This window comes from Chelonoidis abingdonii, chromosome 15 (assembly GCF_003597395.2).
Source record: "Chelonoidis abingdonii isolate Lonesome George chromosome 15, CheloAbing_2.0, whole genome shotgun sequence".
In the NCBI taxonomy this organism is placed as follows: domain Eukaryota; kingdom Metazoa; phylum Chordata; order Testudines; family Testudinidae; genus Chelonoidis; species Chelonoidis abingdonii.
In genome coordinates, this window is record NC_133783.1 from 18,677,358 (window position 1) to 18,703,855 (window position 26,498).

The 26,498-nt window shown below is 42.2% G+C and overlaps 2 protein-coding genes across 2 annotated transcripts in view; one reads left to right on the forward strand and one right to left on the reverse strand.

Moving 5' to 3' along the window:
* Positions 1-11,790: 11,790 nt before the first annotated feature.
* Positions 11,791-26,475, forward strand: NRBF2 (nuclear receptor binding factor 2). Its single transcript, XM_032776343.2, has 4 exons — positions 11,791-11,940; positions 20,163-20,247; positions 21,940-21,980; positions 23,511-26,475. Exons 1-4 carry the CDS (start codon positions 11,887-11,889, stop codon positions 24,228-24,230), a joined length of 900 nt encoding a protein of 299 aa, XP_032632234.1. The 5' UTR covers positions 11,791-11,886; the 3' UTR covers positions 24,231-26,475.
* JMJD1C (jumonji domain containing 1C) overlaps positions 25,409-26,498 on the reverse strand; it is a 325,097-nt gene continuing 324,007 nt past the window's right edge. The window contains exon 27 of the transcript XR_012657050.1: positions 25,409-25,486. The gene's annotated coding sequence lies outside the window, so the exon portion shown is untranslated. The remainder of the gene's footprint in view (positions 25,487-26,498) is intronic.

The window sequence follows — 26,498 nt, forward strand, 5'->3', positions numbered from 1 at the left end:
TTTCTCTGTAACTTTTCCAATTCTAATATATCTTTTTTTAAATGAGGAGACCAATCTGTACGCAATATTCGAGATGTGGGTGTACCATGGATTTATATAATGGCATTATGATATTGTGTGTCTTATTATCTATCCCTTTCCTAATTGCTCCTAATTCTGAATGGTTATTTTTAGAGAACTATCCACAATGACTCCAAGATCTCTTTCTTGAGCAGTAACAGCTAATTTACATCCCATAATTTTTTAATGTATAATTGGGATTATGTTTTCCAATGTGCATTATTTTGCATTTATCATCATTGAATTTCATCTGCCATTTTGTCACACAGTCACCCAGTTTATTGAGATCCCTTTGGAACTCTGCAGTTTGCTTTGGTCTTAACTCTCTTGAGTAATTTTGTTATCATCTGCAAAGTTTGCCACCTCATTGTTTACCTCTTTTTCCAGATCATTTACGAATATGTTGAACAGCACTGGTTCTAGTACAGATCCCTAGGGGACACTACTATTTACCTCTCTCCATTCTGAAAACTGACCATTTATTCCTACCCTTTGTTTCCTGTCTTTTAACCAGTTACTGATTCATGAGATGACCTTCCCTTTTATCCCATGACAGTTTACTTTGCTTAAGAGCTTTTGGTGAGCGACCTTGTCAAAAGCTCTCTGAAAGTCCAAGTATATTATATCCACTGGGTCACCCTTATTGACCCCTCAAAGAATTCTGATAGATTTGTGAGGCATGATTTCCCTTTATAAAAATTGTGTTGATGCTTCCCCAACAAATCATATTAATCTATGTGTCTGATAACTCTGATATTTACTATAGTTTCAACCAATTTGTCTGGTACTGAAGTTAGGCTTACTGGCCTGTAATTGCCAGGATCACCTCTGGAGCCTTTTTAAAAAATTGGAGTCACATTAGCTATCCTTCAGGTCATCTGGCACAAAAGCTGATTTAAATGATAGGTTATGTACCACAGTTAGTAGTTCTGCAATTTCTTGTTTGCGTTTCTTCAGAAATCTTGGGTGAATACCATCTGGTCCTGGTGACTCATTACTGTTTAATTTATCAATTTGCAATACTGCAGTACAAATAAACTGTAACACTGGCAGCACTGTAGTTTCCCACTGACGAGTGGCAAACTCCTAAATATTAGCTGGTTTATTCTAATTTTGATTTATTTGTTTTTGGATTGTGGTAGGGGTTTTTGTTGTTGTTGTTGGTTTGTTTGTTTTGAATAGGCAAGCATTTAATATGCCTATTGTTACGTGATTTTTATTAGTGAAATCAATGTACTTTTCTGTCTGAAAGTCTGTACTTTTGATATTTATCATGGACTCTTGACTTGTTTTCAGCTTTCCTCCCTGTCTGTTTCTGTGAATCTATCACACACATTTCCAGTGCTATAATTGTATTGTGACTCCAGGGACCCAAATATGTTTGTAAAACTATTTGCTGAACAAATACAAATAAGTATATTTGTCAAAATCATGATTGATTTCCAGACAATTCATAAACAGAAAGAAAGTCAATGCCAATGAATAAATCATTAGCTGTTAATAGTTCAACTAACTGAACTCAATCAAGTTAAACTATGTAATCTTTTTATTTGTCTAGATTAGGAGGTATGGTTGAGGATAGTTTAATTTTAGCTAACACATATAAACTGCAAACAGCATAACTGCAACCATTTTATCTAATCTGGCCAAAGCTTTATAAAAGATTAAGGTTTCTTATAAAAATAGAGTAGCAGAGAAGGAACTCCCTCCTTATGGTGGAACTATCTTGTACAGCCAAAAGCACAGCTCCAAATTTTTCACACTCCACAGGATGAGCTTCAACAGAAAAATCAAATTCAGATGCTCTTTCCTGCTGAAAGTCATAATGTGAACAACCACAAGAATAATTAAAGCAAGTCACTGTCTAACTTGACCCCTTCAACACCTAGAAACGTTTTGTGGAGCTAAACAAGATAAAAAGCTTAAAATCCATAACATTTTATGTAAGATGTAACAAAAATGAGTTTACACATCCAAACTTGCAGTTCTGACTTTAGGCAAAACTCCCACCAGGGCTGGGATCTCCAGCAATACAGAGAGAAATGTAAAGATTCCTCAAGAACCTATTGGGAAGATTGTCTCTTTCCTGGTTAGTTGAATGATTCTATTATGTCCTCATTCTTGCAGCTCTTGCTCTGAGCAGAAATGGAAAGAAGGCCAAGAGAAAGAGCTAAGTAAAAGGTTCTCAGTAAGATTCTAGGCTTCAAAGCATAATGTTAAGGCCCAGGTTTCTGTGAGATTAGTGGTTCTCCTCCTCTAGGCTTCTTGGCTGATGTCAAGCCCTGGCCTCTATGAAGTCACTGTCTTAGTATCTCTAGTTTTATGGATTGATGTCAGGGAGTAGGCCTCTGTCAGTTTACTGCCTCACCAAGCTCAAATTGGCCTAATTTGTATTTGTTTATTCTGCGTTTGTGTATAGTGGGCGGGAGGAACTGACCCCCACTGAGCAGTGAGGAAATGAAACCCCTGACTACAGAAACCAGACTGTTGAGCTGGGTGAGAAGGTTCCACATGTCCTTTGCTGAATGGGGTAACAACGGAAAAATGAAATAAAAAAGCTAGTTCTAGTGAAACAACAGGAGTGGATCTCACACATGGCTGTGGTGAAGTTAAGGGGAAAATTAAACATATCAGCGGACCAAATATTAGTTTGCCACCATGTGTAGAGGAATGAATGAAAGCAGCAATGTTTCAGTTCCGATTCCAACTGGGGTGAATCTGATAACCACTACACTATGGAAATTCAGCTGGCAACATCTCACACATGGAAGAGGCAACATTAAGTCATACTGCTTGGCCTATGCCCCATCCTCAGAACCCTTTCTTTCGTTCATTCCTCATCAACTCCCTTAGGTAAATTAACTGTATGGAACAGAGGTATAATGCTATAGATATAATTATTCGTTTAGAGTCTGATCCAAAGCCCAATGAAGTCAATCAACAGATTCTTAGTCTGAACTAGCTGTAATAAAATATTATTTTATTTGCTATGGACAAAATTCTGCCCTCAGAAATGTTCAGAGGATTTAGACCGATAGTCTGTAAACAGGAAGAAAAATCTTCTTGCATTTAAAACCAAAATAAGAGGCCTGACTAATACAGGAACACCACACTAGTATACATTCCTTTTTTCTTATTATACAGGTATCAATGGTTTCTCTTTTAAATAATAATGCCTTTGCATATTATTTAACTAATTAAAACATCAGAAGTGATTGTGGTTCCTCTGTTTAGTGAACACGTGTTGTGCATACATACATATAACAGATCACATATCTGCGTCAATTGTCTGCATGTAAATAAGATTATGAAAATATACAGAAGGGAAATTATTTTTTGCAATAATGTGTCTGTACACAGATTGGGGCCCTACCTGTATAACCTCTCAACACTTTTTTAAAAGTCACTGATTTTGCCCTGCAAATTAGGTAGGTTAGGCATCTAACAGCCAGTACAAGTAGAAAATTGTGTGCGAAGATATAAAGGCTATGCTGAGGCTCCTTTGAAAATGTGACCACAAAGTTGTCACTAGTTATAATAGTTCCAAATCTCTCCATCCTGTCTATTTTAACTCCTGTCTCCCTTTTGATTATTGGTCCTAGCTGCTGACCCCATTTAATAATGAATGAGGTAGAAAATGGAAGAGGGGCTTGGGGGAAACCAAGATCCAAAGAAAGACTCAAACAAAGGGAGAGATGATAGTGACATGCCTATCTTATATGTTCCCCAAACTACCATGCTCCCACTCCCAAAAACCTCACAATTCTCCCCACCTTTTAAAACAAAGTTCCTTCATGCCAAATTGTCAAAATCCTGCCATATGCGTTGTCTTGCCCCAGCCCCTCTCCAGCCCTCCCTAGAGGCAACTTGAAGTTATATAGCTGAGCTGGGGGATGGTCCTGAAATGTGGTCACACTGAAGATCTGACAAATGTAACTAGACACATCACTATGATAGCTATACATGTGTGGCGAGAAATAAGTTGTCAGGCACATCAGCACATAGGGGAATCCCTTTTGTTTAAAAAGTGCTTCTTCAAAGACATAGGCATCCTCATCTCTCCTTGAGGAAGGCACTGTGTGGGAGGATACGTGGGCTTTCCTACAATGCCACAACTGAGGAGCCTGTCTTTAAGTAGCGCTTAACTGAAAATGCACAGTCCAGGCAAAATGCAAAGGCACAAAGAGTAGATAAAGAAATAGTCAATGCTAAGCAAAGTGTGGGCTGAAGAATTCTGCCTCCTAAGGAGGTGACAGTCAAATGAAGCTGGCTCATCATGTGTGTCAAAGGCAGCATTAGACAGGTAAATAGCAATTAAATACTTCCCTCCCACTCTAAAATTCCATTCTGAAAACACTGGGTATTGCAGGAAGCTTCCTGCTGACAGGCACATCCTGACTAGGATTACACTTTAATATTTCCTCTTTTAGAAAGATGTTTAATTTATACATTATATAATCAACCTATTCCTCATACAGTTTCTAGAGGAGCCAGAAATCTAAATTGGGAAAATATTTGCCACACAATGACATAATTTAAAAAGGTAATTTTTACTATGTCTTCTTTTCTAAAAAGTCATTAATGAGAAATGTGGTATATGTAGCCGTGTTTATTATGCTTTAGTTTTCTCTTTTCTGCACCTTTAAATTGCTTAAAACTGTTTTTGTGACAGGCAGACTCTTTATGTTCAGTTCAGTACACATTGGCAGAAGAGATCCAGGGTGTGTGTGAGATACCTAGCTGTCTGCTACCTCTGGTCTTGTGAGGGCCAGCTACCAAGTGTCCCAGGATGCCCCCAAATGGGAGTAGAACAATGAAAAGTTGGCAAACTTAGGCTCCTACAACTGACTCCATGCCATGGGTCCCAGGTGTCCATGCAGAGCCTCGTTGACGTCACCGAGTTTCCACCCAAATAAAGAAATTTACCCACATGAAGTTTCTTACAGGATCTGGACCCAAACAAAGTTTCATTTCACTCAGAGCCAAAAACTGTGATTTAGAACAGCATTAGCCTAAAAGAAGTATTTACCAAATGGAAACTAAACTTGCCACTCCCGAACACTCAAAAACCATGAGGCAGACACCACCCCTACTCACCCCCACACTCCATCAAGAAATGGACTTAATTTTTTTGAGATGTTTAAAAATACATTGTGTTGGGCTTCTTTTTATTTGCCTTCATGTTTTGGGCCATTAGGGGTCACAATCTCAAGCTTTTCTCTGAAACCATGAGGGCTAGAATCATACTTATTTTCAAAATGAAAGCTGACATTCTCACACCATTAAATGGCTTAGGAAAAATACCAACTATTATGAGAGTCATGATAAAACTGTGACAGTACCATTGAGAGGAAAGCCTACATCATGGAGTTGGTGAGACCCCTCCCGCCCCAGTTTCTCTCTGTCCTTAACTCCTTTCAGCATCAACGATATACTCTCAGAATGGAGAGTCTCCAACCCTATCTTCCTACTATTCCTTACCAGATGCAAGCCTACAAGGATGGCTAATGTGATAGACTGTTTCCCTGTGATGTCTTGCTACATATATGAAGGCCTACAAAAATCAGCCTCCATGGGCCACATCTTTAACCCATACATCACTGATGGAAGGGAGGACCTCCAGCCTTCAACTCTAACATGGGGAACAGCAGGCTGGGATTCTGTCTGAGTCCCCTACTATTTCTCAAGCCTACTTCTTCCCCATTAGAGACAATGCATTCAGTCACAGGGTGCTCTCCCATGCAGAATGTACTTTTCTTCTTTTTTGGTTTGTTTTTGCCTTAAAGATAATTCTGACAAAGAATCCATCTGTTCTTTCGGAAAAACATAACAAGAAACAAGTAAACGTAATAACGCTGCTGCACAACTATAATGCCTTTCAGTCAAATTTCTCAAAGAGAAGTCTAAAAAGCAAAGCCAACTTGCAAAACAGAAGAGGAAGAATTCCCTAGGATTATGTTACATGTGTAGCAGCTAGAGCAATATATGCTCTGCAGACTACATGGATATCAGGATCCCTGAGCTATCTTGCTTCGCACGAGCAGCATGGCTCCAAAAGCTTTATTTGGCTGTTATAATTTTCCTTAACCACAAGACCCCTCCTCTCACAAGTACTGAGTTAGGACAATGTTTTACTGAGAACACTGTCTCATGAATTAGTTTGCTATTTTAAATTTTCTTGCAGGTTTTACAAAATTAAATTAATTTGTTACTCTTGACACTTGCTAAGGAAAAAAATTCCTCAAGACTTATTGTTTTATTGCTAGAAAACTGTTTAGCATAACAGTCAGTTTTTAGCAATATATTACCATGTATTTTGTTTTGGTAAACAAACAGAAAGCAATAGCCATGTTATCTCCAATCATGCATCAATTCATATTTTGGATAATATATGGGAAAAATATATACCAGATTAATAGTGTAGCTATAGCCTAACAAAAAACTGCAGCTCAGTCAGCAAAGAACAGAGCAGAGTTAATAAAGTGGATAGAAATGTAAGCAGCTAATAGTATGCAATTTGACTGCCAGAGTATCTAAAATCTCATCCTACATAATATCTAACTAGATCATCAAAGTCTGCAGCTGGATTAGTGCATCATGGAAATGGATCATCAAAGTATGCAGTTTAATTAGTAGTGTGTAAGATCTCAAGTACTAAAATATGCAGCAGAATCAGTAAAATATACTTGATGAGTACAACATGTCACATCCAGTCAGTACATCTTAATCAACAATTCAACAACCAACCCAGGTCAGCTCTAGGTTCTGCAAGGTCCTATGTAAAGAATAAGATGTGCAAAACCTTGTCAGAGTTCTTTTGGTTGCACATCTACAGTAAAGGGAGAGATGACTGGGCAACTTGCAGACAAGGATTAGGAAGGGTGCTTATTATTATGGGGAAGGAGTTCTGAGCAAACAAGGTGGTCAAGAAGATATTTGTTGTACCACAAAGGCAAGGAAGAGTTGTCAGCTGTGTGTGCTGGTGGTGAGAGGGATCAAGAGGTTTAGCACAGGGTGGGCACATGGGTTTTAACATCTTATTGGGTTGGGTTATGAGTGCTTGAAAGTGAAGTGGGTTTCCCTATTTGATGGCCTCCTCAATCTTGGCTCATGTGACCTGTCACTTCACTGATCTGCTATCCAACTTCCCCAATCAACTTCCAACTTCCTGATCTGTGGGCTGCAGTTCACAAGCACTTAATATCCAGCAGTCACTGCAGTGCCTTATCATTGAATAACTGGGTGCTCTAATGAAAGAGGGAACTTAGCACATATCAAATGCTGGAGCACTCCAGATCGTACAAGATCAGATTTTGATGCTTACACTTAGACATACAGTAAATAAAGTCCAGTATCTGAAATGGGCCTTGAAAAGTCCTGTGGCTGAAACAGCTTCTCCTAAACTAATATAATGTTTTCCCAGAGTACAAGGCATCCTGTCTAACCACACGTTTGGCCTTTTCCACCCTAACACTCCTAGGGGCAGAACCAGCCCCACTGACACATGGATGTCTGGGAGCCAAAGTACAATGAGGTAATGGTATCTGAGGCACCTTAAGAACCGATAGACACCAGTTAGGTCAGCAGACTGCATTCTACAAATGGAACTCTGGCTGTTCTTCACTGTCTGCTGATTGGCTATTTGCTCCTCATTCCTTTTTATGCATCTGTCTGCTGGTAGTCTCACTCTCCCAACCTCTATTCCTCTTCATTCTCTCCTCCATTCCATAATTCTCTCTCAATAGACCTTTTCCCTTTTCATTCATTTTCTCTTGTGCTCCTATTAACTCATCCTTCCATTTACCCTTCAACCCCATCATTAATAGCAATGCTCAGCTCATATAGAGCACTTTTCACCCATTAGATCTCAAAGTTCTTTACAAAGAAAGCCATTTTACAAATGGCAAAACTGAGGCAAATATAGCTGATTTGCTCCAAGTCAGTCAGCAGCTCTGCTGACTTCTTAACCCAGCGCTGGGTAGTGGACCATGCTGCCGCTCTAAAAACAAAAACAAACTTTTAAAAATTATTCGGTACCATTGATTTGTTGGCACATAGCTAATCTAGGTAACCTCCACACTCATTCTACCGTTACCCTTCACATATGCCATTGTAAAAGAATCACAGAAGGAATTGTTTTATTTTAACAGTATTATCCCTGAAGCTACTTTGTCTCTCTGTCTCTTCCTTCTCTCTCTGGTTCATTAGAGAGCTTCACCAAATGCAAAGAAACACAATAAATAACATCATCCTTTCCTCCTGTTACTAGTGCACACCTGTGTCATCTTGTCTTAAACTGTAAACTCTTCATGTATCCTCCCATGTTTGTACAGCCCTTAGAACTACAGGACCATGCTCCTGACTGGAAGGTCCCATTTTCCCATTACCACAATATACAGTACAGCAAAAAAACTCACTGAAGTACCAGAAAGAATCTCATTTCCATCATTATATTACAGTTGCAAATGATGGCGTTTCTCTTTTAGTTGTAACCCTTTCATAGACATCTTGAGTCCAGCATCAGAGGCATGTGAAGAATAGCTTTGCTCTGCATGGATATTTATGAATAAAGGTGCTACACTAAATTCTGTGTTGCAGAAAAAGGGTGTAAAAGCAACTACAAAGAAGGATCTGGTGGTGTTTGTTTATTCATATTACAGAAGATTTGGGTCTTTACTGTTAGAGGAGACCAATATTTTTAGTTATTCTCTCACTAGAAGAATTATTTCTGATACTCTTTTTAACTTTGGTTATACACAGAAGTCTTACTTTTATGAAAATTAATACCACTAAAAATGGTTTTGTAATTAAAAATAAAAACACAGGAAAATTTTTTAAATCAAAACTTTCTCCTGTAATATCCCAAAGATTGCTACACTAAAACCTTGAAAGTGAAACTGATTTCACTGATACTTCCTTGTCATAGTAGAATAATGCAAAATATAACGAGATAAATGGTGACAAGTAACCTGTATTTTTAAAATGCTTTAATTTTAATAGTATTAGTCACAAGATAGGAAATGAACTGATTTCCAAGATTTTTTTTTAAATTAATAGTGTTCCTTTGGAATAGCGTGTACCCTACAAAACTAAATAATCAAGAACTTTACTGATTATCATTCAGAAATTTCCACTGGGTACTTCAACGGTAGAAACTTTTTCCACTCAATCAAATGTCATACAGCTACTGCAGACATTCCTGCACTTAGGAGAAATCATCATACATTTGAAGAATGATGGCCCTTGAAGACTCCTAGCGTAGATTTTTAGAAACTGCAGCTGATCAGCTAAAATGCATATCACTAAATGTACAAATATTGTATTACTGTGGTAACATTCAAAGGCTAGTGCCCCAGTGTGGTAGGCACTGTAGGAACACATAACAAAAAAGACTGAAAAGATTACACTGCAATTAAATATGTTACATCCTCTTACAGTAGAGCATTATAGTGGTGTGACAGCAACATGATTAAGGAGTTTCACAAATTCCATGAGAACGCTCACATTGAACTGTTTTAAACTTTATTTTTCAACATGACCCAGAACACTATAACATTATAAAATGTCTATAAAAACATTATAATGGTAGTTACAGAAACGGGAGATTTACGAGGCACATGTTTCTAACAATGAGAATTAAATTTCACCAAAAGAATAGGAGTACTTGTGGCACCTTAGAGACTAACAAATTTATTTGATCATAAGCTTTCGTGGGCTACAGCCCACTTCATTGGTTGCACGCTGTAACCCACGAAAGCTTATGCTCAAATAAATTTGTTAGTCTCTAAGGTGCCACAAGTACTCCTATTCTTTTTGCGGATACAGACTAACATGGCTGCTACTCTGAAACCTGTAATTACATTTCAATCATTCTTTTCAAGATTCACAAAGTCTCTTTTTTGCAGTACCACCAACAACAATTTTGCTGCTGAGTCAACATTTAACAGAAAATCCCTTAGGAAAAATATTCAAGGATCCTTAGTTCAATGTAGAACCTCTTCCCAAGATTTATTGATTAGACTTAAATTTTGTATGTACAATGGCAACCCAAATGACAAGTTAGTTGAATTCTAGAGAAGACTCTTGAAACTTCTATCCACACTTTCACATTCTTCTCCTAGTAATAATAAATCTGAGAATTTAAATACTCTTGTACAGACATTAACAAGCGAGCACTGCACAGCAGTCCTGTGAAGTAGGGGGACAATGATAATTTGCAGTGAACAGGACAAAGGGAAAAACTCAGACTCTGATTTTTAGTCCCAGTGCTCCGGCTCCAAAATGATACCATGAAAAGATATTACAAGTGTAGCCACTCCTAGTGAACCAAAATATTAGACCCTGGGAGTCTCGGGGCAAAGTTTGGTCACCTCCAGCAACATCCCGGTTCTCAACCTGGATTTTTGCAGCACTTGTGCTACAGGAGGCACGTTGCGCGTGCAGTAGAAGCGGCTACATGCAGACGATAATCTGGAAGAACAATTTATGGGTTAGAGCCATGTGGAGCATCCAGCTTTTAACCTTGTAGCAAGAGGAGTCCTGGGCTTGGCTACACTTGAGAGTTACAGCGTTGGTGGTGGCTTTACAGCACTGTAACTTACTCCCTGTCCACAATGGCAAGGCACATACAGCGCTGTATCTCCCTGGCTATAGCGCTGGTTGTACTCCATATGGATGAGAAGAATAAAGAGAACAGTGCTGGTGCTGCAGCGCTGGGATGCCAGTGTAAACAGTGATTAATCTTACCATGCTGTAACTGACCTCCGGAATTTTCCCATAATGCTTTTAACTAAAGAACTCTCTTTGTTTTGTTGTGAACTCGGGGCTCCTGGAGCTGCTTATCTAAAAAATAAACACAGGGAACGGCCACAGCAACTGTCTGCTTGAGAAGAGAAACAGCACTGCAGGGAGGGGGGAGGGAGTCCCTCACAGCAGCTGCTTATCTAGTCTGAAAGCTATTTGCATTTAGTGAAAGAGAATGGTGGGGGAAGTGGTCGGAATTTGCAAGGCAGCTGCTGACACAGTGTCAGCTCCAAAAATCCACTCTCGCGCGCCTCCACGCTCCCTGTCACACTTCACGCCCCCCCTTTTAAAAAGCACATTGCAGCCACTTGAACTCTGGGATAGCTGCCCATAATGCACCACTCCCAACACCCCTGCAAATGCTGCAAACCTGGCCATGCTGCAGTGCTTTCCCTACACAGCTGTACGAAGACAGCTTTAACTCCCAGCACTGCACACCTGGAAGTGTAGCCAAACCCACAGGCAGCTCTCGCTCCCTTTGCCCCAGGCCTGGGGGCCGCCACCCCTGAGGTACAAGCCCCGGGGTTGATGCTGGTAAACGGGACTGCGGAGCGACCACAGACCCCAGCCAAACAGCACCTGTACAGCAGTGCTTCCCCTGGGCGCCCGCCACCCCAGGCACACGCATGGGTAGCCCCCGGGGCGCGCACTCATGCGCATACCCCGGACACCTGCCTCAGAGCCTTGGCCGGTGGCGCCTCTGCCCCTCCCCCTCCGCTAAAGAGCCCACCCTTCCGCACACGCGCCCGGCACGCCGGGCAGGCTGCAGCGGGAACGCTCCTCTTCAAGTCGCGCCTCCGAGCCAATGAAAAGTCGCTGCCGGCTGCCCACAGCTTCGCCCGGTGCCTGTTACCATGGAGACCTTCCACTCTTCTCGTGGGATTTGCGCATTCTGACGTGACTCTCGCGAGGTTTGCGGGCGGCGCGGTGACGCCGCTGCGTGCGCGCTAAAGGCGGAAGTGTTTCGGTGTTTACAGGCGGCAGAGCCTGGGGCAGGGGTGCCGGGACGGAGGCGTAGAGCCCATGTGCCGGCAGCCCCCGCCGCCTATGGAGGTGATGGAGGGGCCCCTCAACCTGGTGAGTCGCGCCCCGGGCGGGGAGGGGGCGCCGGAGCGGGCAGCGGCTGCCTCGCTGACAGAGTGGGCGCCTGGCGCCGCAGATGCGGAGCGCGAAAAGATCCGGAGCCGGGGCGGGCAAGGGGAGGGTGAAGGCCCCCGAGCCCCGGCGGCGCTGCGGCTTCCACCGCCGCAGGGGGAGGAGCTGCCCCGGTGGCACAGCAGGGGGCTGAGTTTCGCTGGAGAGGACAAGGCCACGCTGGCTGAGCTGGAGGAGGCTGCTAGGAGCGGGTGGACCTTCCCCTGCGGTCTCTGGTGCCCACCAGCGGGCCAGTAAACAAAGGTTCCGGGCCCGTCCCAGTGCTGGGGAGGTGCAGTACCCGCGGAGTCACTGTCTGGTCTGGTCTGACCTGGCGGTGCACATTCTTCAAAATAGGATCATAGCCCTGATTAGAAATCACCTCTAGCCACGTCAGCTCGGAGCTGCTAGTGAGTTAAATATGGTGTTAGAGACGTTAGAAAATCCTCGATCTTTCTAGGTATACACACTAAGAATAAAAGGGTGATGGGCAGGTAACACAGACACTTGAAGTTACTTGTGTACAGTATTATGTAAATATCTTTCCTTCACTGGTGTATAGTATTTCAGTACTTTGAGAGTTAGTCATAGGACCACAACAGTTTGGACTGCTAAAAGTGGCTGTAGCTGTTTAGGAAGAATATTAGAGGGAATCAAAGCATGAATAACTGTTTCATCAGATCAAGATTGGGATAAGGAGTAATTCTGCCTGTGCCCTGGTAGTAGAATGCTTATATGAGTGACATGAGACATGTGGGAAGGAAATACTTTGGGATTACAGAAACAGGATAAGATGCACACAGAAGCCTTGTCTGCATGAAATTAAATTGGTGGCACCCTATTGCATAGAGAGACTGTTAATGTATGCCTGATAGATTTAAAGTAGATTCCTTACTGATTTAAGCTAAATTGATATAAGGAACTCAGACTGAGGGCATGGCTACACTTACATTTTTGCAGCGCTGATAGTTACAGCTGTGGTCGTACAGCTGTGTAGGGCCAGCGCTGCAGTGTGGCCACATTTGCAGTGCTGTTGTGAGTGGTGCATTGTGGGCAGCTATCCCAGCGTTCAAGTGGCTGCAAGGTGCTTTTTTCCTTGTGTTAATATCCAGAGGATCTGGGTCTTGGAGTTCCCCGGGCAAGGTTTTGGGGGGACCAGAGTGTACTAGGCTCTGGAATTCCTGGTTGGTGGCAGCGCTACAAGTACTAAGCTGGTAATTGAGCTTAGAGGAATTCATGCTGGTACCCCGTCTTTTGGACGCTAAGGTTCAGAGTGGGGAATTATACCATGACAATGCCATTTCAGTTAATTATCACAAAAATATTAGAGAGATTCTCAAGCAAACAGCTGTGAACATTCCAAAGCCTTGGTTCCCTCGCTGCAGTAAAGAGCAGCTGTGTTTGTTTTTTAGATAAGTAGCTCCGGGGAGTACCTTCCGGTTTGTTGTATACAGGAATTGTGGGATAGCTCCTAATACCCTGGAGGCTAATAACAGCGCTGGTGAGTGTCCACACCTGATGAGCAGCGCTGCATCAGCAGTGCTTGATTTGCTACATCCGTAGCAGACCATGTGTACAGCCAGCGGCAGGAAGGGAATTGCAGCGCTGGCTGAGCTCTGTACGTGTGGACACCTGGTAAGTTGCAGCGCTGTAACCCCCTCACCAGCGCTGCAACTTGCAAGTGTAGCCAAGCCCTGAAACAGTGATTTTTGCAGTAGGTTGGCACCAAGGCTAATCTGAGAGTTACGTCATGTAGAGGAGGTTTAAGGCCAAGTAGTAAGAAGTTGATCTGTGCTCACAGGTAAGAAATAAGTGAATAATCATGCATAAGGGGTAATTTAGTGATGGGATGGGTGTCCAATCAGGCTGAAAGTTAAGAAGATTGTGCTGGAGGAAGGAGCTATAGAGGTTGAGGAAAAAACTCCAGAATCTTGTTAAGCAATTGAGTAGACATAGGACTGCAGTCAGGGGAGGGATAGCTTAATGTTTTAAGCATTGGCCTGCTAAACCCAGGGTTGTGAGTTCAGTCCTTGTGGGGGCCAGTTAGGGATCTGGGGCAAAAATCAGTACTTGGTCCTGCTAGTGAAGGCAGGAGGCTGGACTTGATGACCTTTCAAGGTCCCTTCCAGTTCTAGGTGACAGGTATATCTCCTATTTATTATTATTATAGCAACTGAAGAAAGATCTGGTGGGGGTTTAGAAGACAGATCATCAATTTTGAGTTCTGAGTGGTAAATAGGTGATAACTACAGGTGACTGGGCAGAAGTCAGCATTTAGTAGCCCAGCCTGACATTTAAAAGCAGACCAGTAAGTAAGGTCTTCTGCACTAAAAAAAGTATGAGTAAGGCCAAGGAGATGATGGTCTGACCACAAGAGCAGTGTAAAAGCAGCAGAGTCCTGTGGCACTGTATAGACTAAGAGACATTTTGGAGCATGAGCTTTCGTGGGTGAATACCCACTTCATCAGATGCATGAGCAGTGTAATCACCATACCCATTTGTAGTGCCAGACAAAAATACTCTAGATTCTTGTGTGTGCTATAGTTCTTGTAAAGAGAGTAGTGACCTGTGTTGTCCACTGGCATCCTGGCAGTGGCCAATACAACTTCAGAGGAAGGTGCAAGAAACTCTACAAATAAAAAAATAATGGAATAACCTGTTTAGAGGGGAATATTTTTCTAAACCCTCACCCCCCTTAATGAGTGACTATAACCTGAAGTATGTTTTTTACCCTTAACGTAAAACTTTGTATCTTATCTGATGGAACTATGAATCATCTCATCCCTGGAAACAACCAGTGCCTTTTTGAATCTCACTGAACTCTTGGCCTCTCTTGTGGCAATGATTTCCAAAGGTATTATGTAGTGTAGATAAGGGCTAAGTGTTTTATAAGTAAGCTACAGCTTTTAACAGTTTTCCATCTGTTGAAGTTAGTCTCACTGCCCTAAAAGCCAGGATCACCCAGTCGCTTTTTTTCTAAAGTATGATATTTTCTTTCCTCTGGTGCAGAATGTTGACTTTTTAGTGAAATTGCATAGGTTTGTTAACAGCTCAGAGCATTCATTCTAAAATTCATTAACTCTTGGATGTGAATACCATATGTTCCTGGTGACTTTAAACAGCAAAAAATTCAGTTTGTTGTCACCTCTTTACCTGAGAAGTTAGGCATCTCGCCTATTTACACAATTAAGAGAACTGATAAAAAGAAATAATTTAGCTGCTTTGCAGTGTCCTTTTGTACCTGAATTGCTCCTTTAACATTCTGCTTTTCCAGCAGACCTTAAAATTCTCTTATCTTTCTGCATCTGACACTTAAAGAGTTTCTAGTTTATGTATTTGGCTGTTTGCTCTTAGCGTATCTAATTCCTTACATGTTGTCTTCAGTAGTATGCTTTTCTCGATTGGCTTCAGTCGCGCCGCATTTCCATTTTTCTGAAGGATACCTATTAGCTCAAATTTCTTTAGTCCTTTAACTATAGCATTTTCTGTTTGCATCCCCCTTCTTGTTGTGCATGCCTTCTGAGTCATCATGGTATGCCTAAATAGCCTAAGGATTTTAGTTTTCTCAAGCTTGACTTCAGGGTTTTGATTTTTTTTCTTCCTGAAATCCTCCTTTCTAAAGGGTAGTCTGACAGTGCTAGTTTTTGGTGATTGTTTGTGAAAGGATATCTTAATTATATTGTGGTCACTAATACTTACTGGTTCAACTATAGTGACTTCTTGAATTAACATCTCTGTATTATTTAGAAATAAGTTCATTCCTTCCCCATAAACATCTAGCACCATCTCGCAGCCCATTACGGAAGCAGTGATGCTGGGCCTGTGCTCTTCTTTTTCAGGGGATTCCAGAGTTTTTCCTGGTCTCAAAGTTTCTATTAACTCTGAGTAAGTGGGATTATCAGGCCCTGATACTGATAAGGAGGCCAGTAATATAATCCTAGTAGTCTATTTATAGGGTTATATCTTGGAATTGTGTCTGTATAAATTCCACTGGATGGTCACTTCCACTAAACCTCAGTCATGTCTACATTTGTAGGACCCCTTTTATTTCTTGGTTTTCCTTTGCCCAAAATAGCTTCATTATAAAAAGACACCCCCCCACACACACACTAATGTGCAGTGAAGCTGGTTGGTGTTAACAACAGAAAACAGGTTGCTCTTAATACTTCTAAATTCTATCATTTGGTAGTTCGACAAAACATACCCTCCCTGAAGTTACTTTCCTCAGCCCTCCTTGCTTTATTTTTTAGTTTTGTGTTTTGTTTTTTTTTTACTTAAATTGTAGTTCTTAGCACCGGTAGCTTACTGCAGTCTGTGCCTCGTATCTTGTTAAAGTTTTTTAGCTCCTGAAGGATGCTCTACCATTAACTCTGAATATCTTCAAACAAGCAAAGTGGTTCTATGTGGGCTAAAATCTTTCCAGCGAGACTTTTCCACTATGTTTCAGGAAAACAAAGCATGCATAAAGAAAGAGGACTTTCAGTCAACTTGTTGCTCCAGGAAAACAACAATACATTTGCTCTGTTTGAAAACTAATAATTCACAAATTTACCTTTTAAAAATCACATAGGGTCTGTCTTGTTTTGTTCTAGTAGTCTTCTATCAGCAGCTAGTAGTTGGGTGGGATCACTTGGGAGAGATTGCTCTTATTCACCCAGGCTTGAGTCATGTGACTTTACTGCTTAAACCTGTAGCTGTTCAGTTCCTTAGATTACGAATCAGGCATGTTTCTATCTTTCCTTACCTCAAAGGGGCAGTGTTACTGTTCTTAATCATCCCACTCAAAGGAAATATTGACTTCCCATGTAGCTCATCAAAATTAATGAGCAAGCAGAGGGATGTTTGGTGCTTCCCTAATGTTTCCATGTTCTCTTGAAGATGTGGCGATTACCCTTAAAAGGGACTCTGTTGCAGCCAGAGGATGGCCTGTTACACAACTTCATTGTAACCCTATTAGAAACTTGTCTGCTCCTCTGTTTCCAGGAGTGCAGTGTGACATGCCTAAACAATATCTGACAGGGTCTGCTTTTTTAAAGGCTTTTCACATGCTTACCTACTGTGATTAGCTATTTAACCATAATTTTAAATGACACTTTTTCTGTACAAAATTCTTATGGAGAAATTATTCTAGGCTAATTAATAAATGGTATTGGGGTTCTGTTTTGCTGAATTTAATTCTGATCAATGAAATTGCTACTTTTTTCTTTCTTCTCAAGAATATCTTCTCTTCCAATTGACCTGGCTTCTTTGGACCTGTCTCTTGGATAGGCCAAGGCTACCCGTTTTGATGTTGAAACTATTGTTTTGGGAAACTACAGAACTAGTTGTAAAGTTGAGTGTGTTAAGGGTTCTACAGATATTAGTAATGCAAGATACCAAGCTCATTTCCTGTTAATGTCCCATTTCATATACTTTCTGAGCTGGGCCCCTATTTTTCTCAAGAGCATTTTAGTAAATGAAGTTACTGTATGCACAAACCAACCTCTCTTGCCAAAGGGTGAAGCATAGAAAATATGGCTATTTGTGAAGCAAACACTGCTGTGGGTTAACATACTTGTGAATTCACTCCTCGGTTTGTCAGGAGAGTGAACTCTTTTCCTTGGTATAGCCCTCTGTGAGAGTCTATGGGAAGAGTTAATAGAACAGTATCTTTCCCTTGGAATATTGGCAGAAAAAAATGAATCGCCTTCCTCTGCCATGTTCAGACAAACGTGGGGATATTGACAATACTATGGGTTTATCTATACAGCAACGTAGTGTCTGGTGTAAGCTGGCGTGTGAATCTACAGCACATGAGCCTGTCACATGAGTGGCTGTATGGATCCTGCTGCTATCCACTAAAAGTCCCATCATGTGTTTTGAATAGATTGCACTAAATCGCCATGTAGACAAACCCGAAGTGGGTAAAAGCCACTTAAATATTGTCACAAAAATCCTGGAATCTAGTCTGAGCCCTTGTTCACAGCTCAATACTGGATTATAAAACTACCCTACTGACCCAAATGTCTCAACTGGGTTGACATAACTGATAGGGCCCATAAACAAAAAAAAAATCTCTCTAGAACAGGGGTCGGCAACCTTTCAGAAGTGGTGGGCCGAGTCCTAGTTTATTCACTCTAATTTAAGGTTTTGCATGCTGGTAATGTATTTTAACGTGTTTTAGAAAGTCTCTCTCTGTAAGTCTGTATATTATATAACTAAACTATTGTATGTAAAGTAAACAAGGTTTTCAAAATGTTTAAGAAGCTTGATTTAATTTTAAATCAAGATGCTGATCTTACGCCGCTCGGCCCGCTCCCAGCCTGGGGTTCCATTCACCTAGGCCGGCAGCGGGCTTAGTGGGGCCTGTGACTGGGACCCCAGCTGGCAAGGGTCTGGCAGCCAGAACCCCAGACCAGCAGCAGGCTGAGCAGGGCCAGCAGCCGGGACCCCAGATCGGCAGTGGGCTGAGCAGCTCAGCCCACTGCCGCTCAGGGGTTCCATCCGCCAGCTCCTGCCAGGTGGGATCTCGGCTGCCAGACCTGTTCAACCTGCTGCCGGTCTGGGATCCGGACCCTGCCCACATACAGTGGGTACCTACCTTCTCCCTGGTTTTAGCCCATTCTCTTCCTCTCTCTGCACTGAGCTGAGGGTAGTTGTGCACTGAGCACAGGGCTGGGGGTGAAGGAGCAGGTTGGGGTGTAGGGTCTGGCCAGGAGCTAGAATGAGGGAGGGGGCTCAGGGTTGGGCAGGAGGTTTGGGCATGGAGCACTTACCTGGGCAGCTCCCATTTGATGTGAGGGGTGAAGGTGGGAATGTGTGTGTATATGTAGGAGCTTCCGTTTGGTGCTCAGGGCGGGGGTGGGAATGTGGGGGGTGCAAGAGTCAGGGCAGAGGGCTCAGGGTGTGTGTGGGGGTGCAAGGGTCAAGGCAGGGGTGTGATGTGGGTGTGGGCTGGAGTCATGGGGATGCATGCTCCCAGCCCCCTGCCCTGAGTAGCTCATGGCAGGGGCTGGAGGGGATATTCCCTGATTCCACCCTCCTTCCCCAAGACCCATTATCGCCTCTTCTCCAGAGCAGCGATCATGCTCTGGCTGCAGTTCCAGGTCTACTTCTCCTTCCCCCAGGGCCATCAGCTGTTCGGCTGCAGGGAGGGAGAGGAGGAGGGGCAGGAACCCAGCATGCTGGGGGAAGAGGCAGGGGAGGAGAGAGCTTGGCTGCTGGTGGAGGCTGCCCTGCAGGAGCAGCTGACAGGACCAAGCTTCTGCCCCCTGCCCCCCCAGGAGAGAGCGGTGGGCATGAGATGGAGAAGAGCGGGTTGAGCTGGGCAGGATTTTTAATGCCACGCTGCTGCCTGCTAGGGTCCTGGCCGCTGGCCCCACCCCGCCCGCTGCTGGTCTGGCCTGGTCTTTGACACATGTGCCATAGGTTGCTGACCCCTGCTCTAGAAACAGTATCTCTTAAATCATGCTGTACTTTAAAACTCTTCTACTCTTAATCTGTTGCTGTAATAGCAGTAAACTGCTTCAAAGTATGGCTGCTTATGCTGAATTTTGTAAACTTTTAACCAAGCTGAAGGCTTTTGTGTAATGCACTAAATGATAGTGCTGCTCTTATTTTGTCAGCTTGAGTGCAGGGAGCTCTTCAGGATCATAAAGGAAATGAAAAGCTGTTGGGAGCTATAATCCCATAAGAGAAGTGCATGTGTGGCTGATCTCACACATTGCTTATGAGAAGATGCCAGGCTCACACATTAGGGCACACAACTCCACAGCACAGCAATCAATAAGGGCAGTTTTGGAGGATTGTTTCCAGTAGCTCATGGCAGTATAGCCACTGGTGGTTGGTTCCTTACACCATGGACCATTGGCCTAGAACACTTGTTTAACACTGCAAGTGTTAGGTACTCTGTGTGAAGACTTAACAGTCACTGCCACTTTATAAAACCTTAAACCTTTTGCCGTACCTGCACAGTACATTTGTCCACAAAAGTCCTACAGTGGGTGAGCATTATAGGAAATTGTTTCTCTGCCTCTCAAAGTCTGGACTGGGAGATCTTGGGTTAATACTCTGAAGTTGTATGATGTATGAACACCTGATTATCTGTCTGGTGCTAGTTACTATAAAAAACAGTTCCAGCCATTCCTAGTTTCAGCTTTGATTAAAATAACATTGTTTCTTTTAAGGCTCATCAGCAGAGTAGAAAAGCAGACCGGCTGTTGGCAGCAGGGAAATACGAAGAAGCAATTTCTTGTCATAAAAAAGCAGCTGGTGAGTGTTACCTTTTCATAAGATATTTATGATCTAGTTTTCAAAAGCAGCCTTGAAACTTGCTCAGCTAAGTAACTATATACATATTTGCATAGAAATGCTGTTTTTATACATGCAAAAAATGTGAACAGAGATTTGGAGGCCCCGTGCGAAGCCTCTCAGAAATGTAGCCTTTAATTTCACTTCAATTTTGACCTTTCTTACTTGGAGTAGCTAGTTGTCAGCATAATGTGGGAAATATTTAACCACCAGTCTTTGCTAACCACCAATTGAGTGTTTAGCAATCTTAATGTTTTTAATGAATCTATTACTGATAAAGCAATTTTTACCAAGAAAGCTCAACCTGCAGGGCCACCCTATGATTGACAGTCTTCCATCCTTATGGACAAAAATGTGTGTTCAGGTTCACATTTGATTTGTGCAGGTGCTGCCTCTTAACAGGTAAGATCTGCTCTGGAGAGCTGGGAGGTGGCCACATTAGTAGGTACAACTGGCTGGATAGGTGCAGTTTTTGGGTGTTGTATGGAGGACCACTAGATAGGTTTGTGCTCCAAGTGCTGTAGGTTTGTTTTTAATATACTTGCCGGGGAAAGGGAGCTGAGAAGTTTGTATTCCTGCCCCAGTCACTTTAACCTTGAACTAATCACTGAATTGAACTAGTAAAAACCTGAAAAGAAACAAATTCTCTCCATCTGGAGAAGAGGCTACTGCTGTCAAAAGTGGATTTTGCACATCAATGTATGGTTGCAGGTGCTTAGCAAGCGACTTCCAGCTGTTCAGTGGATTTTTATTTTAAATCTCAGCAGCAGCAAATATGTACTGCTTGGGGGGAGGGATAGCTCAGTGGTTTGAGCATGGGCCTGCTAAACCCAGGGTTGTGAGTTCAATCCTTGGGGGGGTCATTTGGGGATTGATCCTGCTTTGAGCAGGAGGTTGGACTTAGATGATCTCGAGGTCCCTTCCAACCCTAATGATATATGATTCTAATACTTAAGTCATTTTAATAGATGGTAGTAAACTTAGGCCTTAAAGGTTGTAAAACTCAACATTAAAATTAATTTAAAATACAAAGGCATTTAATTAAAAAATGCATTGAGTTTTATTCAGGGTTGGGGCCACGGATCTTGTTTCTCTATCAGCAGTGCAGTCAAAGAAAAGTATGGTACTCTACTGTAGTGTTCTTCTTTCATTTATATGTATGTAAGACAAACTCTGGCCCATAGCTTTGTCATTTCCTTATACTACAGGGGCAGCTGCTGCTCCTCCTCCTTTGGGGACTTCCTGCAAACCTTAGGTTTGATCGGGGAAAAAGTTGTAATGAAACTGCGTGGGTAGCGCTCTCCTTAGTGGTGAAGCAGTTAGAACCATACATGGGAATGTGCAATGCGTATTATACCATGATGAGCAAAGAGACTTTGCTTCAGAGATGATGATATGGAAGTAATTTACCTTAATACTAGGTAGGTTTAAAGCTCTTCAGGGGAGACACGCATTTGAAAAGCAGTATGCGTATTCCCAGCAATAGTATGCCTGTGTAATCCCCTCTGTGTGTGGATTGAGTGAACAAAATGATCAGATCTGAAAACTTTTAAAAATACTTAAATGGGTTAGTCTGTCTTTAGCTTGCAAGAAAAGAATGTTCTACTTTTCACAATCCTGGCCTAAGCGTTTACCAATTTGTTTTTTGTGCAGCATACCTTGTTGAAGCCATGAAGCTGACACAATCTGAGCAGGTGAGATTGCATTTAGCTTGCATTCCATGGCAGGTATTATTGTACAAACACACACTTTAATGGGCACATGCCCAAGGGCCAGAGTTACATTGTGTCGTCATACCTCTTACACCATATAGTCATGCTGCCTACTCTGAATGACCTGCACTGCTCTAATTTATGCCTGGCTGTCCAAGGCCCAAAGAGCTGATCGAGTAGCTGGGGTTAGCAGAAGGGTGGAGCAGAGCTGGGTGAATAACCCCTTATTGTGAGTTGCTAGCAGTTCCACAAAAGAAAAGAGTTCTCTGAGGCAAACTAAAGAATATCTATTTTGAGTTCGACAGAATATTTTGTTGGACCTGAAACAGATTTTGTGGGGCATTTGTGTATGTGGTGGGGGAGGAAGAGGAAGCCTTCCTTAATCTTGAACAGAGTGGTTAGAGCAAGAGTCAGCAATCTCTGGCACGCGGCATCAGCAGGGTCAGCTGACCGCGGCTCCCACTGGCCGCAGTTCGCAGTCCTGGTGAGGGATGTGCTGGCTGTGGCTTCCTGCCACCCTTATTGGCCTGGGATGGCGAACTGTGGCCAGTGGGAGCCCTGATAGGCTGAACCTGCTGATGGGGCAGGTAAACAAACTGGCCTGGTCCGCCTGCCAGAGCTTGCCAACCCCTGGATTTCAGAGCATTGTACCTGGAGTATAGGGAGCCTGGGTTCAGTTCCCCCTCTGCCTGATGTGGAGCAGGAATTTGAATGTGGTTACCTCCATGGCAGGTCAGTCTGTCTCTCTCCCATTGAAGCTGTTCCACTTATTGGAACAGTCATTGGAGTGGGGACTTAGGTCTTCAAGTGACTGCCTGTAAAGTCATGCTCTCTCTCTCTGATTCAGTGACTATAAAATGCCCCTATGACTGGGAAAAAGTACATTGCCCCACTCCCCCTATTATTCTTGTTGTTTCAGCAAAGCTAAACTATTGAGAAAATTTCATCAAAAATGGAACACTTTTTTTAGTCAAGCCTGGAACATCTACCCCAATGGTCTAGCAATTGGAGTGACTCAGAATAGAGGATCAGTTTGAAAATGATGTAATCTCATAGTAGCAATCTCTGCTGCTTGGTGGTGGTGGTGTCATTAACGCAGTGGTCTAGCTATATTCTACAACAAAAGGATTTGCTTCTTATTTAAAAACCGGACGTGTTGAATTACTGGCTAAGTAAAGCATGACATCTCATCCCAAGTACATTTGTGGATGATCACAGGCCAAACTTTTACCTCCTCCCTTCAGAAGTCTCCATATGGATTGAAAAAGAAATTACAGATGTCCAAATATTAAGTAGTCACACAGCACTTCCATTTCACAGACTACAGTTAGTGAGTTTGATGGCATAAATGCCTGAATCTGCATTGCGGAAGCTAGAGAGAACGGTTTCCCCTCCAGGACATACTAACATGCCGATTCTGTAAATGCTTAAGCATGTCTGTAATTTTGCTCACAAATATATGCTTGCAGTATTAGGGCCTGTGTTAATTCAGTCATTTTTTTTCTTGGACAGGCTCAATTATCGCTGGAATTACAAAGGGATAGTCACATGAAACAATTATTGCTTATCCAGGAGAGGTGGAAAAGGGCAAAGAGAGAGGAAAGGCTAAAAGCCCAACAGAATGCAGACAAGGATATAGCTGCACATCTTCAGACCTCTTACAAACCATCAACTGAAGAATCTGGAGACCACAACATATTGGTTCCTGTTACTCAGAAATACAGTCCTTCTGCAAATAAGCATCTACAGGAAACTCAGGGTGTCTTTGACAGGGAGCCAGATACACTATTATTTCTGCTTCAGAAAAGAGAGGAGCAATTGGAAGTGTGTACTGGGAACAAAGCCCCAAAAGATGACAAAATAATAATAGAGGAGCAAGCAACCAAAATTGCAGATTTGAAACGGCATGTGGAATTTCTTGTAGCTGAAAATGAGAGATTAAGGAGAGAGAATAAACAGCTAAAAGCAGAAAGGATTAGACTCCAAAAAGCTCCGGTAGAGAAGGAGTTGGATGTAGATGCTGATTTTGTGGAGAAGTCAGAGTTGTGGGGCCTACAACATCATTCAGAAACTGCTACTACTTCAGCCTCAACTTGGCAGAAGTTTGCAGCAAATGCAGGGAAGGCTAAGGACATTCCAATACCCAATCTTCCTCCCTTGGACATTCCATCACCTGAACTCCCTCTACTGGAGCTCTCTGAAGATATACTGAAAGGACTTATGAACAGCTAAATGAAGACCATGAGAAGTGCTCATGAAATGTAGTTAAGCAAATGAGAAAAGGGAAAACCACCAGGACAATGATGATCCAAGGGCAGCCAACATCTAACACAATCCTACTGTGCGAGAAAAGGCATTACAGCAACTGTCACTGTGAAATACACTTAATCATAGAGCTTAAGGGTACCATAAATTGGTAAATGCAGGCTCTTGCGTCTTTCTCCTGACGTTTCGAACCAAATGACTGCTTGGAAAACATTTCAAACACAATCCTTCAGGGTTTTGAAGTAATGCTATGTGTAATAGGTATCTATAATGCCATAAATGATGCAGAACTTAACTTATGGTTGCCAGATGGCTGCCAGTTCCGCTTGAAAGATGCTTTCTATCATGCATTCAGATTGTAAGCATTTCATTATGCACAATTTTGTTAATGGAGAGGTGTATAAGTTACACCATTTCTAGATGGATTGATGTGCCACACTCTTGTCTCTTGACAATATTAACCTCAGATTAATCAAGAGAAATATATAAACTTTCTATGGAGGAACCAAGTTATTCGTTCTGTGGGGAATTTTTTAGATTTTGTTTACATAACTAATCAAGGTGCATCAAATTTAACTCTGGGTTTCTGTATAAAAAATTACATTGCTTAAAAAACCTGAGGAAAAAGTATCCTGTTCTTCAGAGGTGCATGAATGGAAGTAATGCTAGTGGGCAGTATTTAATTGCACAAAGGAAATATTTGTTTACAGCTGTAAATCAGTCACTGAGGCTATGAAAATAAAAAACTAAGTCGTAATCAACACCATAACAATGGGTGAAAATAGTCTTCACAAACATTAAAGTGCCAGTCAATTGAACTGTACAATTTATTACACTAAAAATAGCTGGTGGTAAGGAAAAATGGAACACAACTTCCAGCCTTTCACCTTCAGTTGCATATAGAGAACCTGGGGAGAGTCCAGGGGTTGTGGTGGTCTGTGAAATGACATTCTTGTCTGTACAATTTTAAGAGGTGATACACCTAATGAGCAGAAACCAGAGGACACAGATTCCAAAATGGCTCATTCAGTTCAAGACTCAAAGCACAAGTGCAATGGTTTTCCAGACCTCCTCTACAGAATGAGCTTGTGCCCAAAGCTTTCGTGCCAGCTTTCTGCTGAAGTGCAGAGAGAACACCATGGTCCCTCTTATTCTCAGCTTCTGTGCAAATTTTCTTCTTTCCTCAATGCCTGGTCTGTTCTCTCCTTGAATAGAGCCAAGGGCTGCAGGAAAGCAATGCAGACAAAAACACTGGATTTGCTCAAGGAACAGGTTTGAATTTGCTCAGAACTCAAGAAATTTTGCTGTATTCCTAAACTGACAAACAAATTCTCTAGTTCACTGACTTCTGTATATATAGAAAGGGGGATGTTGGACTTCCTACTCAGATAACTAGTTAAAATCCAACAGTAGCAGTTACGTACATGTAAACTGAAAAGTTAGCATGCCTTCCAAAGGTGGTGAAATCAAACTAAAGTTATTTAAAGTCCTAATTAATTGCACTCTGAACCCTCAAATAAATAGTACTAGATGTGGGATCATTTCAGCTATTTTTATGTAGCTGCCACAGCTGTTGTCTGGCATGCTCCTGGCACTGTACAGGAAATCATTTTTGGACTGGCCACCTCCACTGAAGCATTATTCAAGTCATAAGCCTTATCCACTGAGGATGAGTACTCAAGCAGGCAAAACAGTGACTCTGAAAGGAAACCTCTCACATTGTTCTCTAGGCTAGGTCAGACTCCAGGACAACTTCCCCCACAAACTGAACAAGGGCAGCTACAGTAGTACGAAGATTACTCTCTCCAATTTCTCCTTAGTTACAAGCTAACGATACCTTGCCTCCTTCCCATCCTCCCCAAAGTAAGGTAATCTGTTGCTCTTAATTTGACTGAAATAAGGACAGTCCGTTAAAAAATCCACCACAGTAAGTGTCACAGCAGATGCTTCAGGGGAAAGTGCCACAATCACAAATAGTTAATAGTGGAATAAACTGCCCATGACAATCTTTTCCTAATGCCTGTCAGAAGTTGGCTATAATATGGAGAGGGGAGGATGTTTTAAAAAAATTTATTCATGTTGTGGATGTGTAACATTCTCCACAAACTCCTAGTTCTTTTGTGAATCTTGTTAAACACTGGTTCTCATACAGCAATGAGTCCTACAGATTAGTTGTGTTAAGTAAAATACAGTTGCTTTTATCAGTTTTAAATGTATTGCTTTTTAGTTTATGGT

What these genes read in the sequence shown, in the direction of transcription:
- NRBF2 (XM_032776343.2), top strand. Translation starts at nt 11,887, where the DNA reads ATGTGCCGGCAGCCCCCGCCGCCTATGGAGGTGATGGAGGGGCCCCTC. An exon ending in TTGTCATAAAAAAGCAGCTG is followed by an intron (nt 20,248 to 21,939) that starts GTGAGTGTTACC and finishes TTTTTTGTGCAG; the next exon opens with CATACCTTGTTGAAGCCATG. An exon ending in AGCTGACACAATCTGAGCAG is followed by an intron (nt 21,981 to 23,510) that starts GTGAGATTGCAT and finishes TTTCTTGGACAG; the next exon opens with GCTCAATTATCGCTGGAATT.